This window comes from Schistocerca americana, chromosome 1 (genome assembly GCF_021461395.2).
Source record: "Schistocerca americana isolate TAMUIC-IGC-003095 chromosome 1, iqSchAmer2.1, whole genome shotgun sequence".
NCBI classification, from domain to species: domain Eukaryota; kingdom Metazoa; phylum Arthropoda; class Insecta; order Orthoptera; family Acrididae; genus Schistocerca; species Schistocerca americana.
In genome coordinates, this window is record NC_060119.1 from 190,801,838 (window position 1) to 190,829,571 (window position 27,734).

Here is a 27,734-nt window from a genome sequence, read left to right on the forward strand (position 1 = left end):
GTCGTGCTTTACTACACAAGGTCCTACTGGAGATAGGATGGATATTGTCCTCGAACTGACATAACTATCCGGTTATAGAATGATCTTAAGTGAAATGTTGAGTCTAGGATCTGGTACACTTTGGAATTTTTCTCATTTACAAATCACTGCTGAGGACAGCAGGTGTTACAAGTGACAGAAAAAATACATGGAGTGATTGGGGATCGAATCCCAACTTCTGTATTTGTCATCTTACTGTTATGCACTCGGCCACCAAACTAACACAATTGCTGGATTCTAATAATGTTCATCACAGTGACTCTGTATGGCTGTTGCTTTTCATTAAACTCTTCACAGCTGATTCTGAGACAAAATCCAATACTATAAGTTACACTTCAGGAGGCAAAAGATTCCCCCACCCACTTTGTTGACTTACCCCTACATTCTGTAGTTAACTCAGATAAAAGACACAAGAATAACTGTAAAATTTAAATTTCAATAAATCAAGGAAGTATTACTACCTGTGCTACTTGGTCCTGAGAATAATTTGAATACGGGTGTTGCTCAAGGTATGCAAGATGTTGTGCCTGTGTCATAATCTGTCCTCTCTTCTTGGCTTCCTGCTGACTGGTGACAGGGGAGTAGACAGCATCATAGTGAAGCATTGTTATCATTTCACTTTTGATCAGCTCTTCAGCCTGAAAATTTATGCAATTATACAATAATCTTGAAGAAACTTGATTCCTTAAACTATTACATACACCTTGCTGAAACACTTTTAACAAGGAGATACTCATTTGACACAACATAGTTTTATGGAAGGTTTTCACTTGGATGAGGTCAGAATCTTTAATTCTGTAGACATGGTGTACTGCCAGAATTGGAAACAGCATAGTTATAACATGTTATAACCTCACCATAAATGCTTTTAGATAATCAAATACAGTGTAAGCAAAACACGTTCAGCTTATGGTTTGCTAGTAACAGTGGCCATCATCACAAACAAAAAGAAACATCATACTTCAACAAATTCCAAACAACCCGGTCCTTTAACTTTTTAAGTCTGGCAGACTGACTGTCACTTGCGATAGTAATACTTTTGTTTGCTTACTGCACCCGTTAGCTTTAAAGAGGAGCTAATATGGAAGAGCTAAGTGATGTGTAAGAGAAAGTCTGCTCTCGTAACCTATGACCAACAGTAAAACTGAAATAGGAAATTAAGATCAGAGATCAAAGCTTATGACTGATGAAGAAAAGATGAAAGTCAGAAAGCAATGAGCAAAAGTTTACAGAAAACTGTGAAAGTACATAATAAAAAGAATGAACATTGGAAGGAAAACAACCCAGTCTGTTTCTCACTAAATATCTGCATTATTGCATAGGAAATAACAACAGATGAGTGACAAGCCTATTACCAGGAATAATTTTAAGATAAACAACATAACCCACAAAACTCTAAAAGATGATGCATAACCACAAATTTTATTACAACACCGAGTCCACATGTGTGATGAGACTTCATAATTCACAGAACTTTCACCTACTGTATCATAATAATAAGTTGACATTTGCTTATGGCCTCAAAGATATTTGCTCCAGGAGACACATGGCTACAGATAGGTTTATTTAATGTACTACTTAAAAATATTTCTGGGGATGACCCCTGCCAGAACGTGTCAAGTTCAAAAATGTGTCTGAAATACAAAAGGCAATTTTTGATATAACCATTCTTCCTCAGAAATATTACAGATCAAAATAGATCTCTTTGTCTGCTTCATAGGCTACAATAACGTGCTTCTCTGAAATCAAATTCAATGAGAATAGCAATACAGAGGGCACCACTGGAAGAGAAAACATGCCACGGTCAACTCAAACTATGTCAGATAGATGGTGCAGCCACCGTGTATCAAAGTTAAATCATGCCACTCCTGTTGTTCAACTTCTTCTTGGACAATACTCAACAGACCATCTCCAAATGCCATTTTTTTTAAAACTTAATGTCTCCCTCCAAAATGCAATAAGGTATTCAACTAATAATCCCATAATGTGCAACACTTGTGAAGAACTTCCAAAATTATCAAAATGATTTAATAAATCAACTCACTGTCAAATTCTGTGGAGTTAAATTTAAGTATTCAGTTGAAATCTCTGAAAAAAATTTTAGTTCTTACAACATGTCCCAGAAAATCTAGGAGCAGAAACACCAGTTGAATGTGAAAACAAAGATAAAAGATCACCAAATATGAATATGCTGCTGCAAAAATAGTCTTAAATACTGAGTAAAAACAGGAAATGCATTCCAATTTCACTTGAATAATTCTTTTAAAAGAAATTAAATAATGCACCTCCAAAACAAGTTAAGTGAATTACCCACAGATTTTAGAAATGTGAATTCATTCATAATGTTATCTCTTTGTATAGATAATGAAGTTTATAAATGAGCTTTGGTAGAGGAAGGACTACTTTTAATGTTCAAGCAAATACACACACACACACACACACACACACACACACACACACACACACACAAAACACTGGAACAAGTACCACTAACTCAATCTGATACCGTACAGAAAGACTGAAAGCAGGAATGGCACAGCAATTCCTATACTTGGATATCATAAAGTAATCAGTGTCTGCCAAACCGTCCATATTTTGGAGAAAACAAATGCAGCTGCAGTTCCATACCTGAATTTGGCAAAGTATTTCAGTTCCTTTTCAGTCATTATTTACAATCATCTATAACTTAAGATATTTTAAGATACATTTCAACACAACTTACAGAAGAAAAACTTCACTAATGAAACAGCCCTAACACTGGAACACAGGTGGCAGAAAAACATACCGAAGCTTGCAGATCCTCACGCTATGGTGCTTGGAGATGAATGGAATAAAGAAACAGAGATGGTGCGGCAAGATAGGAAATCATATGATAAACCATGTTGGCCCTTGAGCAATAGGTATTATGGTAAGGTATTACAGAGAAATGACATGTTGTGCATCGTCATGTTTTTGCAGCATAAAGACTGTTACATAAAAGTTCGGTGTGCAACCGCATAAAATCAGCTTCTTTTTCTGGAGCGTTAGTCACCTCGGCTCACTCTGGAGATGGCTGGACGGTATTCAGCCAAAGTATTAGAAGAAGAAGAAGCTGAATTTATGTGGCTGCACGCCCAAAATTTTATGGAACAGAAATAGCATGTTGTTATTCATACTGAAGGTATCATACACTCCCGGAAATGGAAAAAAGAACACATTGACACCGGTGTGTCAGACCCACCATACTTGCTCCGGACACTGCGAGAGGGCTGTACAAGCAATGATCACACGCACGGCACAGTGGACACACCAGGAACCGCGGTGTTGGCCGTCGAATGGTGCTAGCTGCGCAGCATTTGTGCACCGCCGCCGTCAGTATCAGCCAGTTTGCCGTGGCATACGGAGCTCCATCGCAGTCTTTAACACTGGTAGCATGCCGCGACAGCGTGGACGTGAACCGTATGTGCAGTTGACGGACTTTGAGCGAGGGCATATAGTGGGCATGCGGGAGGCCGGGTGGACGTACCGCCGAATTGCTCAACACGTGGGGCGTGAGGTCTCCACAGTACATCGATGTTGTCGCCAGTGGTCGGCGGAAGGTGCACGTGCCCGTCGACCTGGGACCGGACCGCAGCAACGCACGGATGCACGCCAAGACCGTAGGATCCTATGCAGTGCCGTAGGGGACCGCACCGCCACTTCCCAGCAAATTAGGGACACTGTTGCTCCTGGGGTATCGGCGAGGACCATTCGCAACCGTCTCCATGAAGCTGGGCTACTGTCCTGCACACCGTTAGGCCGTCTTCCGCTCACGCCCCAACATCGTGCAGCCCGCCTCCAGTGGTGTCGCGACAGGCGTGAATGGAGGGACGAATGGAGACGTGTCGTCTTCAGCGATGAGAGTCACTTCTGCCTTGGTGCCAATGATGGTCGTATGCGTGTTTGGCGCCGTGCAGGTGAGCGCCACAATCAGGACTGCATACGACCGAGGCACACAGGGCCAACACCCGGTATCATGGTGTGGGGAGCGATCTCCTACACTGGCCGTACACCACTGGTGATCGTCGAGGGGACACTGAATAGTGCACGGTACATCCAAACCGTCATCGAACCCATCGTTCTACCATTCCTAGACCGGCAAGGGAGCTTGCTGTTCCAACAGGACAATGCACGTCCGCATGTATCCCGTGCCACCCAACGTGCTCTAGAAGGTGTAAGTCAACTACCCTGGCCAGCAAGATCCCCGGATCTGCCCCCCATTGAGCATGTTTGGGACTGGATGAAGCGTCGTCTCACGCGGTCTGCACGTCCAGCACGAACGCTGGTCCAACTGAGGCGCCAGATGAAAATGGCATGGCAAGCCGTTCCACAGGACTACATCCAGCATCTCTACGATAGTCTCCATGGGAGAATAGCAGCCTGCATTGCTGCGAAAGGTGGATATACACTGTACTAGTGCCGACATTGTGCATGCTCTGTTGCCTGTGTCTATGTGCCTGTGGTTCCGTCAGTGTGATCATGTGATGTATCTGACCCCAGGAATGTGTCAATAAAGTTTCCCCTTCCTGGGACAATGAATTCACGGTGTTCTTATTTCAATTTCCAGGAGTGTATTTAATTTGTCTTCTCTATACTAAAATTGGATTGCTTATCACACAATTCTGACAGTATGAAATGTTAAGGGGCTACAAAAATTAAAAAAGATATGATCCCTACTGAGAATGTTGTGACATCCATGTTAGAACGAGCTTGGGTACCGAATCCTTTTGTTTAGGAACACATGAGGAAAATCTGGAACAATATGAACAAGTATAAAGTGCTAACCTATATGGTGATATGACATCCCACGGTCCAGATTAGGCAAACTATAAATTCTTAAATATTTTTCCACAATACTGAGCAATTATATTTGTCATATGTACAAGAAACTCTACTGAAAGTCAAGGAATAATGCTATTACAAAGAAAAACTATTATCTGTAACATAGGTATTATTATTGTCTTTGTTCTTTTTGGTATGGGAGGGGGAAGCGCGACACACTCTTGCTTGTTCTTGTTTGGATAGGATGCCACTGTGTGCAATCAACATAATAAGGTGTGCACATGTTTTATTATTTGAGCAGTGAGCTCCAATATATGTATAAAACATTGCTGTTAATTTTAACCGTAACCTGCACCACATATCCCATTTTCTTATTCCATCATTTTTAAAAGAATTTCAGACGCTGCGCCAGTAGCAAGCTGAACATTGCTAGGCGGCGACAACTGGCCGCCATTAAGCAGCAATTTCAAATTATTGTAATTATTATCCTGTTCCTTCCACAGGTGATGCTGGAGATCGGCGATATTATTTATTCCATCTATGATCTTTAGGAAACTGGTATTTTCAAACTACTTAACGATTTATTCACACAATTTATGTTACACAGACTTGGCCTGCATTAAGATGTAATTAAATCACACATAGGTCCTTACGTATTGAAAACAGTGAAATACTTTTTTGGTACGTGTCTACAGCCTATAACAATCAGCTTTTTCTGAGGATGGATTTGTCTAAATGATTTCAATAATTATTCAGGATCCCACACAACATTATATTGTCAGTAAAATCTAAGAACGATCAGTGCCTTTGCACATTTTTGCAGTGGAACCCAATATCAAATTAAAAATATCAATACCAACTAAATTAAATAAAATAAAGAAAACAAACACATTAATAGGTTATAGATAGATACATGGCAGTGAGTAGCAATCTATTCTTCTCACAAGTAAAATAAGGGAAAAGCAGAGACTCATCTCACTGTGTGTGTGTGTGAGCAAGAGCTTGAAAGCTAGTGTTAACTGTTTCTATTACGCATTGCTGCATCACACACTAGTCTTCACAGGTAAGTGGTGGTCTGTGCCTCATTTCGCGTACTTTTCCATCTAGGAACATTGCTGTTATCCTTTTCATACTGTTGTTACACACACACACACACACACACACACACACACACACACACACCTGGTGAGACATAGCACAGTTCCACTCACCTTTTGTAACTCTGTAAGAGGTGGGTCAGTGTGAGGCGGTCTTAACACCGCTGTGTTTATTTCTTGAGGACGAGGTAAGTCCCTCTGTACAGCCTGAGATCGTGCACGCATTTCTTCCTCACCTACCACACAAGATCCAATATTAGCTTTAATTTCATTAGCAAATGCATTAATATCAGGAAATATTCATTAGTTATCCTTAGATAAAAAATTAATTCTGAACTTACGTTTGGCCTGCAACTCAGCTGCATACCGAGCATCAACATCTGCCTGATCTTCGATTGAATTTGTTGCTTCTGGTGCAACTTCATGCTCCTCTTCTTCAGGCACAACAATTTCATAGTCATTGCGTGGTGCAGGGAGTGACCCCAAACTCTGCCGAAGTTGCTCCTTCAGCTGAACAAGCAGCGTAATTTCACCTACAGGATGCTTTTACATATCTCACGCAAACAAAACTTTTACTAAACTATGAGCAGAAACAAGTCCAGAGTGCAAAAGCTTCGACAAAAACATAAATTCTTATAATAAATATATATCTCCTACCACAATATTTACATGTAGTTTTGATACTGGATCTTTAATGATTTCTGAGACAAAGACTATCCCATTGACTTGTAATAAAAAACTAGGAAATTTTTCCTCTTCTCTTCTTGTGCAGTTTATTTTTGAATGTGGCTTTAATTCCTTGTACCACAAATTAAATTTTTATCACCATCAATTAATACAACTCTTGATTTTAGGCTTTAATTCTTGATTCTCATCTGTTCACGCATTTCCAAAACAGAGATGCAATAACAGTATTCAATCAATTCCATTCTAGCAAGTTTCAACAATGTGTGACTATTCAACGTGGTGGAAGAACTTACACCACTGCACTTTATGAGGTATTCAGTCACTGTTACCCATGCAGCTGAAGTAGGTAAATTTCAATGTGAGCTTTATTAAATTTTCAAAGTGACTGAATAAACGTCAGTACCTGGAGTAATTTCCACCATATACTTTGCACAATCCAATGGACATCGAGGATGTCTTCATCTCCTACCACAACATTAAGTGAACTTTTGGTACGATCTGTAGTTATTTAGTAAAATTGAGAACCTTCATCTCAAGGTGCTCACAGGCATTGGACACCCTTCTATCTAACCCAGAAGGCTCAGCACTTGGAAATAAAGTGTGCACGCTGTTCACTGCACATGAATACACAATCACTCTTGAAGAAGGTAGGAACAGTAGCTATAAACTAACAAAGGATTATGCTATACTGAGCACCCTGAAGAAAGTGGCTCAATGATTGTCTGTATCAGCTCTTGTAGCATAATGTGAATGTGCCGTACCACACAAAAAACATTAATGTTTCTAGAAAAGTACTGAATTCAGACATTTACATATTCAGCTTAAACCCAGATCTGGTTTTATATGGTTTCTGTCTCTTCCCAAAAATGCCAGTATTGTTTTGAGGCACCTGCAGCAGTATGTTGCCTTATTAAGTGTATTGTAAATATGCTCCCAAGGAAACTTATTCCATAACCTTTACAAAAGCTTGAGGCCTTTCCACATTGTGATGCCATGGGCTGTGTCCACAGCTGCATCAGTTTGCATACAGGTTTCAATACAAACAATTCATTTGAAGCTGTACAAGTAATATACAGACATCATATCAGAATGAATGTTTTACATTCTCACATTGTAGTGCTCAATCCATAAAATTGCTCAATATCAGCCATAACCAAACTTTAGTCTGCTCACCGGTGTAATATTTTCGCTGTAAACCATTTGATCATCTTCAGGGTGCGCTGGAATGACAATGTTTCTGAACTGCTCTGAAGATGGTAAATTATTTATAGGCAAAATATTAGCAGCAGACAAGGTTTCGTTTTTCATTAGCGAAATCAAGCCAACAATGATGCAAAACTACTGAAATTTGTCATAACAGGTTGACAAAACACGGGTGTAGGCGTATGACGTCGAAATTAAAGACTCAATCGTCCCAGTGAAGGCATTCTGGATCATCAAGACCGAAAAAAGTTCAGCAAGTGTGATTGAATGTGAAGGTTCTGCTCAATGATTTCTTTCACTTTAACAGCACAATGCATCATGAGTAAAAGGTCAGACAATCAATCACGAGTTCTACCTGAAAGTTTAATGCTGTTTGAGGGAAGCAATCCAAAAATATGCCAGGATTTGTGAGAAACAATTCATGGCTTTTGTGTCATGATAGTGCATCTGCTTACAGTTCATTTCTTGTTTGTGAATGTTTGATGAAAAACAACACTGTTATGATGCCCCAACCTCCATGTTCACCAGATATGGTCCCATGTGACTTCCTTCTGTTTCCAAAAATAAAGAGATCCTTAAAGAGTCATCATTTTACAAGCTTGGAGGAGGTTAAAAGCACATCGCTGAAAGAGGTGGGGGCTATAATATCTAAGGGGGGACTGCTTTGAAGGAGATAACATTGATGTAGATGAGCAGATAAAATTATTTCAGAAAAATGAAAATTCTTGATACTTTTTGAACACACCTCTGATACATGGTACTTACTGGAATTAAGGAAAACGTGGAAGGGAGGACCCACCAATATAAAATTCTTTTCACACAACCCATTTATTTAACAATACATAACTATAAAATTTTCTTTAACAAAATAAACAAATTTACAAAATTCTTTTGACCTTAAACCTTAAGTTGAACAAGCTTTTGCAAAAGAAAGCTGGAGTGCTGTACAGCAAAACAGCAAACAATATGACAATGATTACAAGACGGCCGAACCTGCAGCCCGCCCATTATCAAGTGAAACAGTGGTGTTTCCTACCGCGCTGAACACAATCTGTCTTATTAAATGCCCTTCTGCAACACATGAAAACTATATAAGCACCATCGATGAGAAGAGCGATTCAACAGATGATGTAGCTTTTAATTTAAAAGGTGTATGTCGAAAGGGTCAGAGTTAAGATGCACACCTGTGCTTAAAGGTTAAATAGATTAGGAAACAATATGACAATGATAAGGCTCACTTCAAAGCAACCAACCTCTTAATTTCAATTGGCAACCATGGTGTGACTGGATCCCATCTGATCCCCTCTGACAATTTCATTTTGACTAAAGCCCTGGTGACAGTTGGCTGTTGATATTTTCAAAGTTAAATCTGATTGTCAGTTATTAAGGCTGCTCTCAAGGAACATCTTAAAACATTGTTCAAACAAATTTCGGGCTTGCAGCCAGTCGTCATTCAATACTTTGCACGATATTTCAACTGGGCACCTGCCAGTCATCTTCAGGTAAGCCGTCGCAGACTGGCGAAAACGTCCCCCGTTCCGCAATATATAGCGTACTGTAACTATTCTGCGCATGCGTCGAAAACTTGATAGTTGAACCACACTGCCCGCCGGCAGCGCCCTCACTGGTGGAATAGCGGAACTCAGTCGCCCTCTGCGTTGCTGTTTGCCACGGCCATCGACGCACTCTGTCGTCTTCAATTTGAGCAAATCGTGGAGATGATGGGATTCCATGCACTGTCCAGCTGGTAGCCGCTGTCATGGTTTAACAGATTTTCCGCCAGTCGTATTTCTACAGATTTCTAAGTATTGAACGACGACCGGCTGCAAGCCCGAAATTTGTTTGAACAGTCAATTTGCCGGGAAAATTTTAAAATTCACATCTTAAAACATTACTTGTGAACACTTATTACAAGAGAATTCACTCGGCAGAACCACAAGATCCAGCTAAAATACACCAATAATGACCCGGTCTTTCAAACACAGCAACATACAGCTTAGTACAACCGGTTGTTCAGATTATAGCTAATGACTGAGAAATGCAATTACAATCAAAGAATTGAACCAGTTAACATCTAAATCTAACCAAAAGGTCTCTCTTTTGTTTAACAGCAACCTGTGCCTTAGTACAACTGTTCCGGCTGTATTTACAACCAGGAGCTGAATCATTAGAACATAATGATTGGGTACAAACAAGAAAGGAAAGGCAATGTAATAGTGGGACAAATTTTCAAATGATAATTAGTGTCTTAGTGCAATACTAAGGCCTATATTTATGACCAAAGAGCCGACCGAGTAAAACTCTGAGGGTCGGGTACAAACCGGAAAATAATAAGGAGGGCAGGCAGACAATGACACAAATCACCATGAGGATTACAAAATGTAACTCCCCTTTGTCAGCAAGCAGTTCCATGGATCCATGGTGCGTCACAGTGGTTACTAGTGGTGCTGATGAAACCCATGTAGAAAGGACAGCCAGGCCATGAGCGGTTGTCCAACACGAATGTGTCCAATCAATCGGCGGTATGTTGGTCTGCTGCTTGTAGTCGACACTGACCACGGTGAAGTACACCAGTATCTTTGCTCTGCGCAGGCCCTCCTTGGGCAGCTGATGGCTTTGGCCACTCACACCTCGTGACCAACTCTTGTTTACGATGCTACCACCAATCCCCAAACCCTGTGCTTCCATCTTGGGCCAGCGAACCCCGTATATATATCGGCAAGCAAAGACTTTCTAAGGACACAATCCACAGATACCAACTCTTCCTCACAGATATTGGCAATGGGGCCGCAAGAGGGATAGTCGATACTACACCTGAGCCAGTGGCACCAGACAGAAGAGTCTACTAACTCAAAGGCGCCATGGCTCATCTTCGTATGAAGCCAAGACATTGTTAGCAAAAATCTTTAAAAGTTCTTGACTGATTTACTTTAAATTTTTACAACATATTCCAATAAACATTCAGTCAGAAGTGTAGGCTATATATTAAAAAAAAAATACTGTACAGGTTTTCTGTTAACAATGACTGCGAGAAAGAAAATGCTGTGCTCTGCTGTCCTGTGAAAATATACAGTTTTGATTTCTTTGATACAGTAAGTTATAACTACGATACCACGCCATTAAACTATTAGAGCATTTTTTCTCATTATATCATATTAAATAAAATTTTATATACATAAATGTGCTGTTTTGTTTTCTTCCTCACATTCAGTTTTAACGGAAAACAAGAAATGACTTATGATTAGAATATTACTATGGACTATGAATTGTCTGAATCTTTGTGATCCTACCTATTCACTGATTAAAACCGTGTGAAATACTGTCATTGAAGCTACTATTCTCACAGATCCAGCAACTCAAGAAGTCTCTCTCATACCCCATACACCAATGATCCCAACCAACTTACCCATTTATTTTAAGCAATTGTAATTCCCAATCCATGTTTCATTTTCAATAACAATAAACACAGCCCAAGGTCAGAGAGGGGGGGAAGAGGAGATGGACAGAGGGGGGGGGGGGGGGGGGAGGGAGGAAGAGATGAACACAGAAAAGAGGGGGATTAGGATGTATATCCAGTTCCATACATATTTAGCAATTGCAAAGCTTGCCAGGTTTGCTAGTATACATACACATGAGTCCTCACACATACTTGTAACTCGAGTACCCACTCTCCTTTCTGTGCACCTGACAACAACAGAGTCAAGTGACAATTTTTCGGTTAAATGGAATAATGGTGGAGACTCATGAGTTACCCCAAGCATTTGGAGATGGCTATTTTGCAGATGATGTCATAGTACCCATTGGCGAGCTTAAAGTTAGTATATAGAACCCATTTCTAATCTCTAGTTATGTATGTAATTCAATCATTAGTGACATTTTTCATTGTAAAATCCCGAATGAATTGTCTCCATTTAAAATGGAGCAAAAATGCTCCAAAACCCATCTGCAAACTAAACATATTTAGTTACCCCTTGTGCATATCTCTACTAAACGGTTTGAGATGTAAGCATACAATCAGTGAAGGGGAGCGAGTTGGGCACGGGTGAGGGTGGAAGGGGATGGGGGGTGGGGGGGGGGGGGGGACCAACGGTGAGACAATCATTTTTTACAGTATTGAAGCAGTTGCCTCACAAGTAAGTTGCATATTCCTGATCTCTGTTCTTTGCATAAATGTTCAAACGACCACAATACTTAAATGAATGTCAACGTTCCTCATTTGTCCTACACATTCATCTCTCAAATCTTTGTAGGTTAAAGAAGCAATCTGTCATTTTTTTCTCAAGAACATCTGCCTCACATGATGGCAGAGCGTATTATTTTATTAGTGTAAGTACAAGAACTTTAGACAAGGCATTTCACCAGCTCCTTATGCAAATTTCCACTGAGGTTAAAGAAGCTTAACATAAAGCAATTTTACTTTACAATCCGACAAGCATAGTACATTACAGTTTGCTCTCGCAAGCAAACTGTAATGCACGCTGCGGGCAACAGAACTTTCTCAATTGACATACCTGCCTTTGATAGTCACGGAAGGCCTGTGGTGTATCCCCAACATCCAAACCATCCTCTGGGTTAATACTGAGTTTGTCACGAACTGGTGTAGGGTTGGTTCGTGAACTTCCTAAGAGAGCAACTTCTGAACGTGGTGTGTTGAAACCCCCAGTTACAGATCCTGGAGTATGAACTGTTACAAAGATACTCTACATTAAACACAAGCTTGCTTACTAATTATTAGTTGATAAAAATATTGTGTGCGTGTATGGGTGGGGGGGGGAGGTCTTCTTTTTTTTTTTCTTCATGCATTACTCGTTAATATTTTAGTATTTTATATGAAATAAAACAAGCAAACTCAACAAAATAGTTTCCCGCTTCTCTTCAATACTTGTAATAATAGGTACTGCAGATGTTGCTATGCTAAGTCACTTCTTTTATTTCCCTTTACCATGATTTCCTTACCTCAAAGTCATAAAACAGAATTTTCTTCCAATGTTACTATCTGCAGGAAATATCTGTGTTTAATATTTGTCAATGCTACCTTCTTTATGCGTGAATGGAAAGACTTATAAGAGAAAATTACTTATGACAGTATTTTGTACAGTTTTGTGTGTTGATATATCTGTTTAAAAACAATAATAGTTTTTCATACTTCATAAAATTTTCTACTTTGTTCCTCAATAAAAGTGTGATATTCACATTCAAACAGGAAAAGCAGATGCCCTATGACTATCACACTACCTCACCCCGCTACCTTCCAAAGCACCTGCAATCCAAGGCAGTAAAAATGAAAAAAACTTACTCCAGTTTGCAGGTGCAGTTAATGTCAATGGGCCTGCAGTCTTTAAAACTCATTTTCTATCCAGTTTCTGACCGCAAAAAGTGTCAGCAATGTTCCTACTTGTGGGTGGGTCCCTGATTTGTTTGGGTACTGGGAACAGTGGGAGGATGACACAATGCTAAGACAGAGGTAAGGAGTAATAAAAACATAAGATACGTTCTGAAATCAGAATTGAGTAGAATATGATGCCTGTTCAAAAATTTTCAGAACATTCGCAACTTTTCACCAATCGTGTGTTGGAGAGAAATGCACTCTTCGACATCTACTGAAGGGGTTCATGTCAGGAGTGTCAACAAAATTGTGAATGCCAATCGAAGACAGACTGTCCAAGAGACTGCAGAAGAATGTAATGTTCCAGTTGGATCACATCATGAAATCCTAACACAGCATCTTGGAACGCACCTTGTTGCCCCCTAGTTCGTCCCACGGCTCACAAGTCAAGACCAGAAAGGCCGTCACCTTGCAATATGTAAAGAGCTCGTACTGTCTCACTCGCCATGCTCTCCAGACGTGGTCCCTGCAGACTTTTATTTATTTCCAAATTTGAAAATCCCTTTGAAAGGACAAAGATTTGCAATGATAAATGGGATAGAACAACATTCACAGACAGTGCTTCACACAATCCAGTAAGAGGCGTACCGAGACTGCTTCCACAAGCTGAGATGGCATTGGGAGTGGAGTATCAATTATGGAGATATTTTGAAGGAGACCATGCACAATAAGAAAGAGTTAAGCACACAAAAAATTTTTGGACAGAGTTCTGGAATTTTTTGAACACATCTCGTACATTATTGAACCAAGGGCAGCCTTCACTGCTGTTACGCAATGATAAGCAGTAGAGAAGATGTATTGAATCATATCATAGTTAGATACAAAGTCGACAATCAAATCAGAGGAAATGCTGAACTATGAAAAGCAGACCAAGGTGACAAAGGACAATCTTACCACAGGGTTGGTACTGTAGGTTTGAAATTGTAGTGTGAGTCACTCGAGCTTGGCAAGCGATCGAGTCAGCGAGTGAACTCCAACAACATTGCTGTGATTTGTTGAACGTAATGACCTGCTAACCTGCTCCTACTGCATGGTAGTAAGTGCCTATAGCAAGACATGGTCACGAACAGTGACAAGGCTGTAGCTACTCGTCCTTGTTAAAGCTCAAATTGATTCAAAAAAAAAAAAAAAAGGGAGCCTGCGAACTGCGTGAAGGCCAACGGGCCAACCCTGCATCCTGAGACATGGCAATTGATCACATCCTTTTTCAGGTATATGTTTCCTACATTGGCACAGACTCAACCATTGAAATGTGTGTTTTCACTGTATCATGCCCCATATGAAGAAGAATATGACTGCTGACAACATGAGCAGTTTCTAACAGCTGCTATCATTTGAGTACGTCCTCTCAAAATGACAACAGCCAGAAACTTTCCAAATTTCAGTTCCTCAATACGTTAGTAATCATTATCATACAGTTACTTTTCTCTTCGAAGTTTTGTTAATGGTTTGAATCACAACTGAATTTTTAGGTAACTTGAAATAAGTTGATAGGGAAATTATGCATACATCAGAAGGTTGTTCATTAGCAAAGGGTACTGAACCTGTCTCCTGACTGAGTGAAAATAAATCCCACTCACCTCTTACTTTGTTTGTGAATGCCTGCAGGTGTGTCTCTACATCTAGTTGTGTTGTGGGAAGGCTCATACTACATGGTGTTACACCACATCCTTTAGAATTCCCCTACAATTCTATTGATGTACAAAAATCTGATTCAAGCTGGAAGTTTTCTTTTACATTAAACACACTAGAAACCACTTGTGCTATTAATTCCATAAGAGATCAGCTTGCATCATGCACCAAAAAAGTATAGAATGAGTAAGTTACTCAGAGTTAGAATATCTAGAAAAAGAGAAGACAATACTGTGAAAAGGATAGATTGCTGCTCAATCTATAGAGGAGATGTTAACTTGCACACAGGCAAAAGATAAAGACTGCAGAACAAGTAAGCTTTCAGTCAAAAGGCCTCCTCCTAAAGTAGACAACACACACACACACACACACACACACACACACACACACACACATATTCACATAAATATAATGCAACACACACATAACCACTGTCTCTGGCCACCAAAAACAGACTGTGGACAACTATGCATGACTGGAGAAGCAATCTGGGTGGTGGGGCTATGTTGGAGGCTGGGACAGTGAGAGGGAGGGATGGCAGTGTAGTGTGTGAGAAACAGTAAAGGGCAAGGGATGCTTGTGGGAGCATACAGGGCCATGGTGGGGAGAGGGCATGGCAGCTAGGTGCTCTCAGGAGGTTAGACAGATGGCAGAGGAGGGGGGGGGGGGGGAGGGGGGGTCATGGGGGTTAGTTGGGAGAGGGATAAGAGAGGGGGGGGGGGGGGGAGTGGAAAAGTAAAGAAGTAAAACGACTGTGGGCGTGTTGGTGGAATAGAAAGCTGTGTAGTGCTGGAGTGGGAAAGGGGATAACTGGGTGAAGGATAGTGACTAACAAACATTGAGACCAGGGGTATTATGAGAACACAGGGATATTTTGTAAGGAGAGTTCCCACTTGCACAACTCTGAAAAGTTGGTGTTAGTAGGAAGGACCCAGATTGTACAGGATGTGAATCAGTCATTGAAGTGAAGAATGCCATGTTGGGTAGTGTGTTCAGCATCTGAGCAGTCAGGTGTTTCTTGGCCACAGCTTGTAGGTAGCCATTCATGCGGGTACACAGCGTGTCGTTTGCCATGCCCATGTAGAATGCACTACAGTGGTTGCTGCTTAGTTTGTAGACCACGTGACTGCTTTCACAAGTATTCCTACCTTTGATGGTATAGGTGATGCTTGTGATCAGACTGGAGTAGGTGTTGGTGAGAGATGTATGGGACAGGTGTTGCATCTTGGTCTATTACAGCAGTACGAACCATGACTTATGGCGTTTTGGAGCAAGCTTTGTGTGGAGATGGGCAAGGATACTGTGTAGGCTCAGAGGGCCACAGATTACCACTGTGGAAGAGGTGGGAATGACAGTGTTTAGGACATTCCTCATTTCAGGGCACAATGAGAGGTAGCTGAAACCCTGGCGGAGAATGTGATTCAACTGCTCCAGTTCTGGTTGGTACTGAGTCATGAGGGGAATACTCCTCTGTGGCCAGACAGTAGGTCTTTGAGAGTTGGTGGGTGATGAGAGATAAGGCATGGGAGATTTGTTTCTGTATGGGGTTGGGAGGTCTTAGAAGACCTCAGTGAGACCCCTGGTATATTTCAGCAGGGACTGCTCATCACTACAGATGCAATGTACACAGGCGGCTAGGTTGTACGGAAGTGACTTCTTGGTATGGAAATGGTGGCAGAGCCATCTTTGAGGTGGAGGTCAACACCAAAGAAGGTGGCTTGTTGGGTTGAGGAGGACTAGGTGAAGTGAGTGAGAGAGAGAGAGAGAGAGAGAGAGAGAAGGTGTTGAGGTTCTGGAGGAGTATGGATAGGGTACCCTCACCCTTGATATGGATCATGAAGATGTCACTAATGAATCTGAACCAGGTGAGGTATTTGGGATTTTGGATGGTTAAGAAGGATTCCTTCAGGATGGCCCATGAGCAGGTTGGCATGGATGGTGCCAGATGTAATTGTGTGTAAGGATATAGTTGGTCATGGTGACCAGGAAGGAGGTTGTAGGTTTGAAATCCATGGGTGTTGGGAAAGGTAGTGTTCAGCAGTGGCAAGGCCATGGGCATTGGGAACGTCGGTGTAATGGGAGGTTGCATCAACTGGTATGAGCAAGGCACCATGTGGTAAAGGAACGGGAACTGTTGAGAGTTGGTAGAGAAAATGTTTAGTGTCTTTTCATATAAGAGGGAATGTTGCTGGTAGTAAGCTGAAGGCTTTGGTCTACCAGAGCAGAGATTCTCTTGGTGGGAGGGGGGGGGGGGGGGGGGGGGGGAGATGTTGAGAGATTTCGGGAATGATGGTGAGGCAAGGTACAAGGTTAAGAAATTCCGGTAAGTTAGCAGGTATGAAAAGGTGACAGTGGTGGTAAATCACAGTTGGATGGAAGAGTGAGATGAGTCTGGCAGGGTTCAACATTGGCTTTGGATTGAGTCCGATTGGTAGGTTTGACGACGAAAAAGTGTTTCCACAATAGGAACCAGGAGAAGGAGAGAACATCTGTAGTTAAGTCCAGTATACTGAATTCTGAGTGGAGCAAATGGTATGGCCTTTGATGAGGACTAATACTTCTGTGGGACTAAGGCTTTTGGACTAAAGTTTCATGATTGTTTTTTGGGTTTGTTCAGTTTCTGGATTCTCTATGGTGGTGGGAGGATACGGTGAATGTAGTACATTTGTGGGGCTGTGTTTGTAAGCAATGAGGGGATGTTTGGGAGGTTTGAAGGCTGCTGTAGAGGAGATAGAGAGTAGGTGCACAGATTGGAGAGTTTTTTTTTATATTGTGTTGTTCACGTTGTTCTAGTTCCTGGAGAGCAAAAGTTTCAATGTGACAGACAGGATACAGGAATTTGAGACTGCAGTGCAGGAGCATTTTACAGACAGAGAGGAGACATTGTATGGATGTTTGGGGCTAATTTGTATGGTTTTACAGGATCCAGATCGCACAGGCTGTGAAGCAGTCATTTGGTGAGAGCTAAGGACTGGTGGAATCTAAATACCTGAAGCTTATTATGGAAGGAGGAGTTGCAGCCAGACATGAGTTATTTGGTGGTAAGGCCATTTGGAGGGATTGCACAAGCCAAGCAATAATGCAGGAACTGGAAAAGAGAAGCTAATGTAGATCTAAACTTAAAACAATAAATGAATAATGCTTTTCAAATGCCAGTGATGCATTGATTACAACAAAATGTCACTTTCACATGTCAAATCTAGAGAGAAACAGAAAAAAACAAATTTCTTTAGGCTTCCTGTGACTTAAATATTTCCATGACTTATCAATAGTTGCAATATCTGGATAGTAAATAAAGGGTGAAAAATACAGAAAGAGTGAAGAAAGAGAAACAGTACAATTTCTAATTCCCTAAATGAAGAAAGCCTCAAAGAAAAGCTAAGAGGCAATGGGAATAAACCAACATAAAAGGCATCAAACAAGGCTCCTCTCTCTCTCTCTCTCTCTCTCTCTCTCTCTCTCTCTCTCTCTCTCTTTCTCTCTCTTCCACACCACCAACCAGCTTATGTAGAGATAACAGAGTGGCACTGTCATCACTGGCACTCCTTGAAGACCGATAAGTGAACACTGTGATCAAACCAGAAGTGTTATGGATAATGTGATATACCAAAGTACAAGAAGAAGATTTGGTGAAAGCACAGTATTTAGTGCAGTTCTGAGGGGCAAACTCAGTTTGTCAGAGTCAGTGTGTCATGATGCCCCAAGTAGTTATTACACTATTGAAATAACAACATGTTGCTCAACAGGTGGACATATAAAACGCTGGTATCTCCTGATTGGATCAGCTAACTAACTAAAGCATTTGCACAATTTTCTTCCCAAAGCTGACCAAGGCTAATAAAGCATTTCATTTTTCTTGGAGGAACTTCAAAAACAATGCAATAGAGCTCTGTAATGATTTCCTGAGAGCACTTTGCTGGGGTGTATTGGCAGACAATATTTCTAAATTAGTGAATTGTGACATCACAAAGGTGGACAACACTGATTCAGTAAAGTTAAAAAGGAATCTTTAGTCCTACGTTGTCCTGATGTTGGTGCTGTAGTCAGTAGCCAAAAGACAGGTTTGATGCAGCTACCTATGCTGGTTATCTTGTGCAATTCCTTTGCTATTGTCAAAACTACTGAATGTTACATGTAGTTGAACCTGCTTACTTTAGTCAAGCCTTCGCCTCCCTCCATAATTTTTACCCCTTTACACTTCCTTCCATTACCATGTGAACTACTATTCATTGCCTCTAGATGTGTCTTACCAACCTATCATTTAATTTAATCAAGGTGTGCTATAAAGTTCTCTTGTCCCCAATTCTATCCGGTACCTCTTTGAGAGGTACTCAATCTTCCACATCACAACATTTCAAAAACTTCTGCTCTCATATTGTCTGTACTGTACCGTTCATTGTCCACATTTCATTATAATATACTCCCACACTCCACAAGGTAACTTTCAGCAAATGTTTCTTAACATTTACAGTGGTATTCAATGAAACATACTTTTCTCTTTCAGACAATTTTCTCTTGCTATTGCCAGTTTGAATTTTATATCCTCTCTATTTCGGCCATTGTCAGCAATTTTGCTGTCCAAACTGCAAACTTACCAATGAGTGTAGGTGTTGTGAACAACACCTACACCTATCAGACATCAGCAAATAGACCTTTGTAAATAGTGAGATCAAGTAGTGCACCACAGGCCTGTGATTCTGCATCATGTCCATCCCTAAGGCATATATGTCACATTTTGAGCAGTATAATGTGGAGTGCCACATGGGACTAAGAGCCATCTGAAGGACCCTTCATGTTCGGCAGTACCTTGACTGCATCCTCCAGCTCTTCACTGACATGTCAGTCAATATTTCATACTTCAGGATGACAATGGGCACTACATATGGCTTCCTAACCACCTTGTCTACACTGCACGTAGAACATGCGTGGAATGGTTGGCAATGGCTGCAGAGGTGAACTGAACTGTGAATTCCTGAGACATTCTGAGAGTAAAAGTGCACAAGTGGAGGAACCTGCCTCACCTCCGCTACTGACTTTGATACAGCTGCTGCCACTCCACAACCTTGATAGCATGTCATAAAGACTCAAATAATGTTGCATCATATTAGATGGCAGAACATTATATTGAGTCAAGGGGCAATACAATATACTGTGCAGTTCAATGTAATAACATTTCAAGCAGTGCAAAAGAGATCAGTCAAGATTCTTTTAATTAGTATTTTATTCATGATGAATTTTGTTGAATTCTGTGTCTATTTTTCATTTAATGATTGTTGACAGAGAGTGCAATCAGCCTTAAACACTTTTTAAAGCTTTGATTTCATTGCGATTACAAGTTTTCAGCTCCTAAGTGCATCTCCATAAAATAAGGTTAAGGCAACTAGTCACCTATAGCAGACTGATGTGTGGTGCGCAGAGAAACACAACAAGAAACAGCATTTATAGAATTTCTAGAATACAGTATCAACTGTATAAAGTGGATTGCATGCTTTCACTGACGTACCCTAGATGCCATAATTGCAATCAAAACAGTGAAAAATTGGCTTCTTTATAACCAGTAACAAATGTAAAGAATTCAAGGTGTTCTATGTGAATAACAATAGCTCTTTATTTTATACCTGGTAATGTGGTAATGAAATCAGCAACTGACTCAGAGAATCTTAATGATTAAATCAGATTCAAGGGGAACAGGAGCTATTATGACTCTCACAAAACATTAACTGATGCTGTGGATATCTAGTGAAACCTCAATTTGTAAAAAATGCTCTCCATCACAGGTACATAAAAGTACCAAAACTTCAAAACTTGGTAACATATTAAAATATTGTGCTGAGTGTAAATGCAAACCTGGACACTCGCTTGTAACAGTGAGTAAGAGGATTGCCTGTGTCAGGAACACACAGTTTTAATATATAAGTGAGTTTCACAACAATATAACTATTCTGCAGGATATGAGACTAAATAAGTTATGACAAATAATGCTTAAGATAGTCTGCTTCATTGTAAATCAAAATAATGCTACCTCTCAAACAAGTAACAGACATTTATTTCCTTACCATCACTACGCTGGCTACGAAATGGAGTGGCTAGAACAGTGTTAGGTGTCTGAACAACTTCCCTCTGGGGAGTGATACCACTGAAGTCAGAACTGTGGAGTGGGGTGTTGAGGCCACCCTTCAGCGGTGTATCGACATGTGTGAGAGCCATCATATTCTGTGCCTCCTGCAGGACTCTGTCTGTGGCAGGTGCCGGTGTGCGCGGAGTCCGAGCTGCACCTGCAGGTGTCAGTGAGTAGTCGGCCAGCAGGGCATCAGATGGCTGCTGCCCACTTTCTGTCGCCACTTCACGTGCCGTCTCACTTGCTCGGCCTAATTTCACAACTTGCTGCAGCTCCTACAGAAAAGAACACAATATGCAGTTCATTACTAAAACTGGAAAGTGTTATCTGGAAAACAAAGTAAATTCTGAACAAATATTTCCAATATGGTCAAGAATCATCATTTATTTTACACTGCTTCAAACACAAATCATTAGAAATTCATTCTGATTACCTCATTAATTATGTGAGCAAATAATGGCATAGAAGGAAAGACAGCTGCAAAGAAAACAAAACACTGGCAATGATGCAACAGTTATACACTGAAGAGCCAAGAAATTGGTACACCCACATAATATCGTATAGGGCCCCTGCGAGCACACGGAAGTGCCGCAACACTATGTGGCATGGACTCAACTAATACCTGAAGTAGTGCTGGAGGGAAATGTCGTCATGAATCCTGCAGGATTGTCCATAAATCCAAAAGAGTACGAGGGGGGGGGGGGGGGGGGAGGAGGAGATATCTCTTCTGAACGCATGTTGCAAGGCATCCCAGATATGCTCAATAATGTTCATGTCTGTGGAGTTTGGTGGCCAGTGGAAATGTTTAAACTCCAGAGAGTGTTATTGGAGCCACTCTGTAGCAATTTTGAATGTGTCAGGTGTCGCACTGTCCTGCTGCAATTGTCCAAGTCTCTTGGAATGCACAATGGACATAAATGGATGCAGGCGATCAGACAGGATGCTTACTTACGTGTCACCTGTCAGAATCATATCTAGACAGACCAGGAGTCCCTTATCACTCCACACCTTTACAGAGTCTCCACCAGCTTGAACAGTCCCCTGACGATATGCAGCGTCCGTGGATCATGAGGTTGTCTCCATACCCGTACACATCCATCCGCTCGACACAATTTAAAACAAGACTCATCTGACAGGCAATATGTTTCCAGTCATCAACAGTCCAATGTCGGTGTTAACGGGCCCAAGGGAGGTGTAACGCTTTTTGTTGTGGAGTCATCGAGGATACATGAGTGCGCTTTTGGCTCTGAAAGCCCATATTGATGGTCAGTTATCCAAAATGACAGTCACAATCGCATTATTTATTTTGCCGCTAACCCGTTTCAACCCACGATGGGGTCATCTTCAGGGCAATTTACACCATTTGGTCACTCGCTCGAGTCGTCACCCTGCCTGTGCACAGTTGGTAACTGTGTATAGTTACCAACCGTGCACAGGCAGGATGACGACTCCAGCGAGTGACCAAACGATGTAAATTGCCCTGAAGATCACCCCATCGCAGGTTGAAACTGGTTGGCGGCAAAATAAATAATGCGATTGCGACTGTCATTTTGGACAATTGATTATAAGTAAATTAATCACTGTTATCTCCATACAATTATGTTGTCTAAAAACATATCGATGAGGTTTCATTGAATGGTTTACACGCTGACACTTGTTGATGGCCCTGCATAGAAATTTGAAGGCAATTTGCAGAAGGGTTGCTCTTCTGTCATGTTGAATGATTCTCTTCAGACGTTGTTGGTCCCGATAATACAGGATCTTTTTCCAGCCACAGCGATGTCGGAGATTTGATGTTTTACCAGGTTCCTGATATTCTCAGTACACTAATGAAATGGTCGTATGGGAAAATCCCCACTTCACCGTTACTTCTGAAATGCACCAACTATAATACCACATTCAAACTCAAATAAATCTTGATAACTTGCCACTGTAGCAGCAGTAACCAATCTTACAACTGTGCCAGACACTTGTCTTATATAGGCATTGCTGACCGCTGTACCATATTCTGCCTGTTTACATATCTCTGTTTTTGAATATGCATGCCTATACCACTTTCTTTGGTGCTTCAGTGTATAACTTGCCTTTTCAACTGTCAATGTTAGTATGAATGGATTAATTTAGGTCCTTCAATTCCATTGCTTGTGGGTCCCCAGCAATTCAAAATGAATATAATGATTCCAAATGCCTATGGTGGTACACTGTTAACAATTACAGAGAATGTAAAAGACAGTTCAATTTTTACTCCCCTTAATCACGCATACAACATTTAAGAGTAACCCATTTCATGCCATACATTCTGAAGTGCAAGGCGACTGCATTAAAAATGCATATTTTGAATTCTGGAAGTGTTTCAGGAAGAGGAGGAAATGAGGGTTTTCAGTCTGGCGGTAGTGTCAGTAAGAGTCTGTCAGATAATAGCCCTTGTTTTGTTATTTAAGCCAGTTTTTTCTTAATTATTTTGAGAAGAGTTGAGTGGTCAACTGAACCATAAGTATTTTTGAAACCTGCAAAGGTCAAAGCTTTTTTTTTACTTCTGTTTTATGTAGGAATACACTTAAGATTTATGATTTGTTCAGCACTTGAATGTCCTTCCCTGAACCCTTCTTGGTACCCATCCAGCTATGAGTCTAACTGTTTTTCTGCCTAATCCTGCAGGTTTTTCAAAAGAACTGTGTGAGTTATTAAGAGAAGAACAAGGTCATGAGAGTCATTCATGTCCATTGCCACATTTCTTATGAAGTGTAAAGATCAGTGTGGAGGACTAACCACATGGAAATTCGTTTCACAGATGTTATGGGTTTTCTAAGTTAGGTTATCAGTCACCTTGTTACCTGCATCCACATGTTGCCAATTACTTAACCTTCCTCCTGTGCCTTGTTGATCTTTAGTTTACGTGTGATCTATGTTTCTCTCTTGTGCCAGTATATAAATTAAGATGGGAAAGTGAAGTTTGTTTGAAATTGAAACTGTGTTTTGGACTCTTACAACTGAGGAGGAATTCAATACAGGACATATCACATGCATTTCTTACTGTAAGCATCACAAAGACTGGGGTGAAGTATAGAGTGGGAGGAATGTGCTCACTGAGCTTTCATTTTAAAGTCTTACTGAAGCCTAGGATAAACCTTTCCCAGTCTTTCCTTCTCATCCCATCCAATAAGTCTCCCCTGACCCGGAATTCTGGGCAACTTTCCTCAATCACACCATTCCTTTTCCCTCGTGTCTTTTCCTCCCCTTCAACCCTTCTGCCAGAAGAAACATCCAATGGCTCCGAAAGATTGCAAATTTCAATACCTTTATATGTGTGTTCTTCCACCAGTGCTTGACGAGTTCATTTTCTATACATCCAATTACATTCTATTTTCAATCTGTTCTAGGCAATCTTGGTCAAAAGCACATTTCACCCAGTGAGTTATATCTGTTGTTTTTTTAATGCTTTCTGCAGTTGTTTCCATTTATCTGGAACTTGTAGCTCCAGGGTCTAGATGAATTTTCTAGTAGATCTGACCTTATCTGAATCAAACCAGTTATTTTTTTCTACTAGGCCCTCACAGTCTTCCTTAGAAGCAGTTTCCCTTTCATCTTTCTGATATGGTGATCTAAGTTGAGATTGGCACTTCCCAGAACTTTGAAGTATTCTGTCTCATGTTGATCTCTTTTTCTATGGAAGGAATGTTGATCTCTTTTGCTATGGAAGGAAGCTCAGGTTACGGCTGGTTGAGGAAGGAAACTGGTAATGTCCTTTCAAAGGAACCATCTCAGCAGTCACCTTAAGCAATTTACAGCAACATAGAATACCTGAATCCGGATGGACAAACAGTGATTTGAAGAACCACTCTTCTCAGTCTAGTGTCTTACTGCACACCATGTTGTTTGGTTTCTTTATACTTCATTCTTAATACTTGTTTCTTTCTTTCAATTTGCTGATTATATTCTATTTCAGTTTTATTATAACTGATTCGCAGGTCTACTTTCCAAGTTGTTCTATCAACTTCTTCTAGTTGCTGTTGAAGTTTATCCTCAGTTACGATGAACAACACAATGTCAACAATAAAATCAACTTACAGAACAAAAATCCACGTCAGCTGCTAGTAATTTTCTAAATTTATTCCATGCTGGTTTCAAATCTTAAGGCTTCTCATCTTCAGGTGCCACCAAATAATTATGAAATAATAAATGTGTGGCAGTCAGGCCAGTCATTGAGGATCACATCTATGACACGCAAACAGATGGGAGTGTAGTACCAGCAACTACAGCACCCACCTAGACAGCAGGACATGGAAATGACTCAAAATCGAGGTGGTTCAAATATTTTCCTTGAACATGTATTCCTTTCTTGCTTTTGCAGCTTGAGTTCTTATATCTTCCTCTGGGGCTACAGAGGTTAGTTTTGGTAATATGGAATCTCTGTGCCTGACAGGCCTTCAGGTTCTGAATTTCACACACACAAAGTATAATGGGAGCTGTAGCAGTAATGTATATTTTCTCCAATATACTAAAAGACATTAAAATAATGAAAGTATAGTGTTGTTTCAGTTTTGGGAGATTCTCCTTTCATCACAGACATTTTCAAAGTTACCCCTGTATCATTTTTTCCTTTAGCTTTAATCATTTCGATCAGAATATCATTACCTCCACGTGTTTTTCCTTTCTCCATTCCTAACACACTTCACTTGGAATTATTTCAAGAGAATTATTTTTTTCCTCATTAAATAAAATCTGTTTTTGAGTCATCCCTTGACCTACTCAAATATTTAAAGATGTCTTCAAATTCTTGTCCCTTTTATATGAAGTTAACATCTGTGCCATCTTCTTAACAACTGATACGTATCATCTTCTCAACATAACAATATCATGTAAAAGAAAGTTTCTGCTCACCACACACACACACACACACAGTGTGATTTCAGTTGGCTGAGACTGCAGTCGTGTGTGTGTGTGTGTGTGTGTGTGTGTGTGTGTGTGTGTGTGTGTGTGTGTGTGTCTACACATCTATTGTTGATAAAGGCCTTAATGGCCGAAAGCTTTATTTGTGAGAGTCTCTTTGTTGTGCCTATCTGCGACTCGGCATCTCCACCATATGGTGGCTAGCAACTTTCCTCTTCATAATCCTGTTACATTCCATCCTGGATTTTCCACTCTTTGATCTTCTCAAAGTAAGTATCTTTAGTTTTTCTGTTACTCTTACTGCATTTAATTATATCTCTAATCAAATTTTTTTGTATATTTTCTTCTGTCTCTCTGATAACATTTCTGAACAGCTCTGTTTAATTCAGTATATTCTATAATATTGCTATTATCTCCTTCCTAAGCTCTTACTTCTCTTTGTTCCTATTATTACTGGTTTGAAACTTTCACTTTCTCTTCAATAGCTGTCTTGCTCCTTTCACATTCTTAAAAATTTTTCCATGTTAACAGAATCTTCCGTCAGTTCTTGGTAGAACAGCATTATAATAAATGAAAAACACCAGTCTGCTTTTGTTCTGCAATATTACTTTTATTGTTAACCAGTTTTCGGCTTACAAGGGCATCTTCAGACACTTACTGAGTATTATCGCCAAAGAAGTTACAATGTTTTGCAAACATTGAAATTTCTTTGGTGATAATACAACATTGCAAACACTGTAATTTCTTTGGTGATAATACTCAGTAAATGTCTGAAGATGGCCTTATAAACTGAAAACTGGTTAAAAATAAAAGTAATATTGTAGAACAAAAGCAAACTGGTGCTATTCATTTATTAAAAAATTTTCCCTCTTCATAACTGCAGTATCTTTTGCAGCATTCCAAGCACCTTTGTTAAATAATTACCCCTTTCATCTACGTTGGCACAATCTTCATTATCTAAGTTGCTGAACTTCTTGTTTAATTTTATCTAATACACCTCCCTATTCCTAAATAAATTCTCATAATCTACATTTGGGCTGAGTTATTTTGTCTTTGTGTTTATTTTTGTTTTGGAATTTGCTAGTCAATGAGCACATGAATTTCTAACATGATCTAAATTCCTGAACAATTTCCTGTGCATTTCTTAAATGTCCTTCACTGATGTGTTGTGTATATTATTTTGTAAACATTGAATATAATAGAGGGAAACATTTCAAGTGGGAAAAATATATCTAAAAACACAGATGATGTGACTTACTGAACGAAAGTGCTGGCAGGTCGATAGACACACAAACAAACACAAACATACACACAAAATTCAAGCTTTCGCAACAAACTGTTGCCTCATCAGGAAAGAGGGAAGGAGAGGGAAAGACGAAAGGATGTGGGTTTTAAGGGAGAGGGTAAGGAGTCATTCCAATCCCGGGAGCGGAAAGACTTACCTTAGGGGGAAAAAAGGACAGGTATACACTCGCACACACACACATATCCATCCGCACATTTGTTGCGAAAGCTTGAATTTCGTGTGTATGTTTGTGTTTCTTTGTGTGTCTATTGACCTGCCGGCACTTTCGTTCGGTAAGTCACATCATCTGTGTTTTTAGATTTATTTTGTAAACAGTTTTTTCGCATTTACTCACTTCACCGCTTCTTTGGTTTTGTTAGAGTATACCAGTAAATGAATGGAGAAACATTACAAGACACACTAATAGCTTTCACTTTGCTACTGACACCGCTGCTCACTTGAGACCAGCAGTAGCAAAGTAGAAATTTATTTGCACCCTACAACAATAAAGGCGTTTAATGAGGCAGTAGATCAATTTCAACTTGACTCTGTGCAGAAACAGATAAACTCTTGAACACTGTTTCAGCCATTTAAAAT

At 40.3% G+C, this 27,734-nt stretch overlaps 1 protein-coding gene across 1 annotated transcript in view; it reads right to left on the reverse strand.

Annotated features, from left to right (window-relative positions):
• Window positions 1–27,734, reverse strand: part of LOC124591012 (cell division cycle 5-like protein) — a 97,412-nt gene that overhangs the window by 18,746 nt on the left and 50,932 nt on the right. The window contains exons 7-11 of the mRNA XM_047131739.1: window positions 20,901–21,237; window positions 12,338–12,510; window positions 6,278–6,446; window positions 6,051–6,172; window positions 501–677 (exon numbers count right to left, since the gene is read on the reverse strand). Of these exons, the coding sequence (XP_046987695.1) occupies window positions 501–677; window positions 6,051–6,172; window positions 6,278–6,446; window positions 12,338–12,510; window positions 20,901–21,237 (978 nt within the window). The remainder of the gene's footprint in view (window positions 1–500; window positions 678–6,050; window positions 6,173–6,277; window positions 6,447–12,337; window positions 12,511–20,900; window positions 21,238–27,734) is intronic.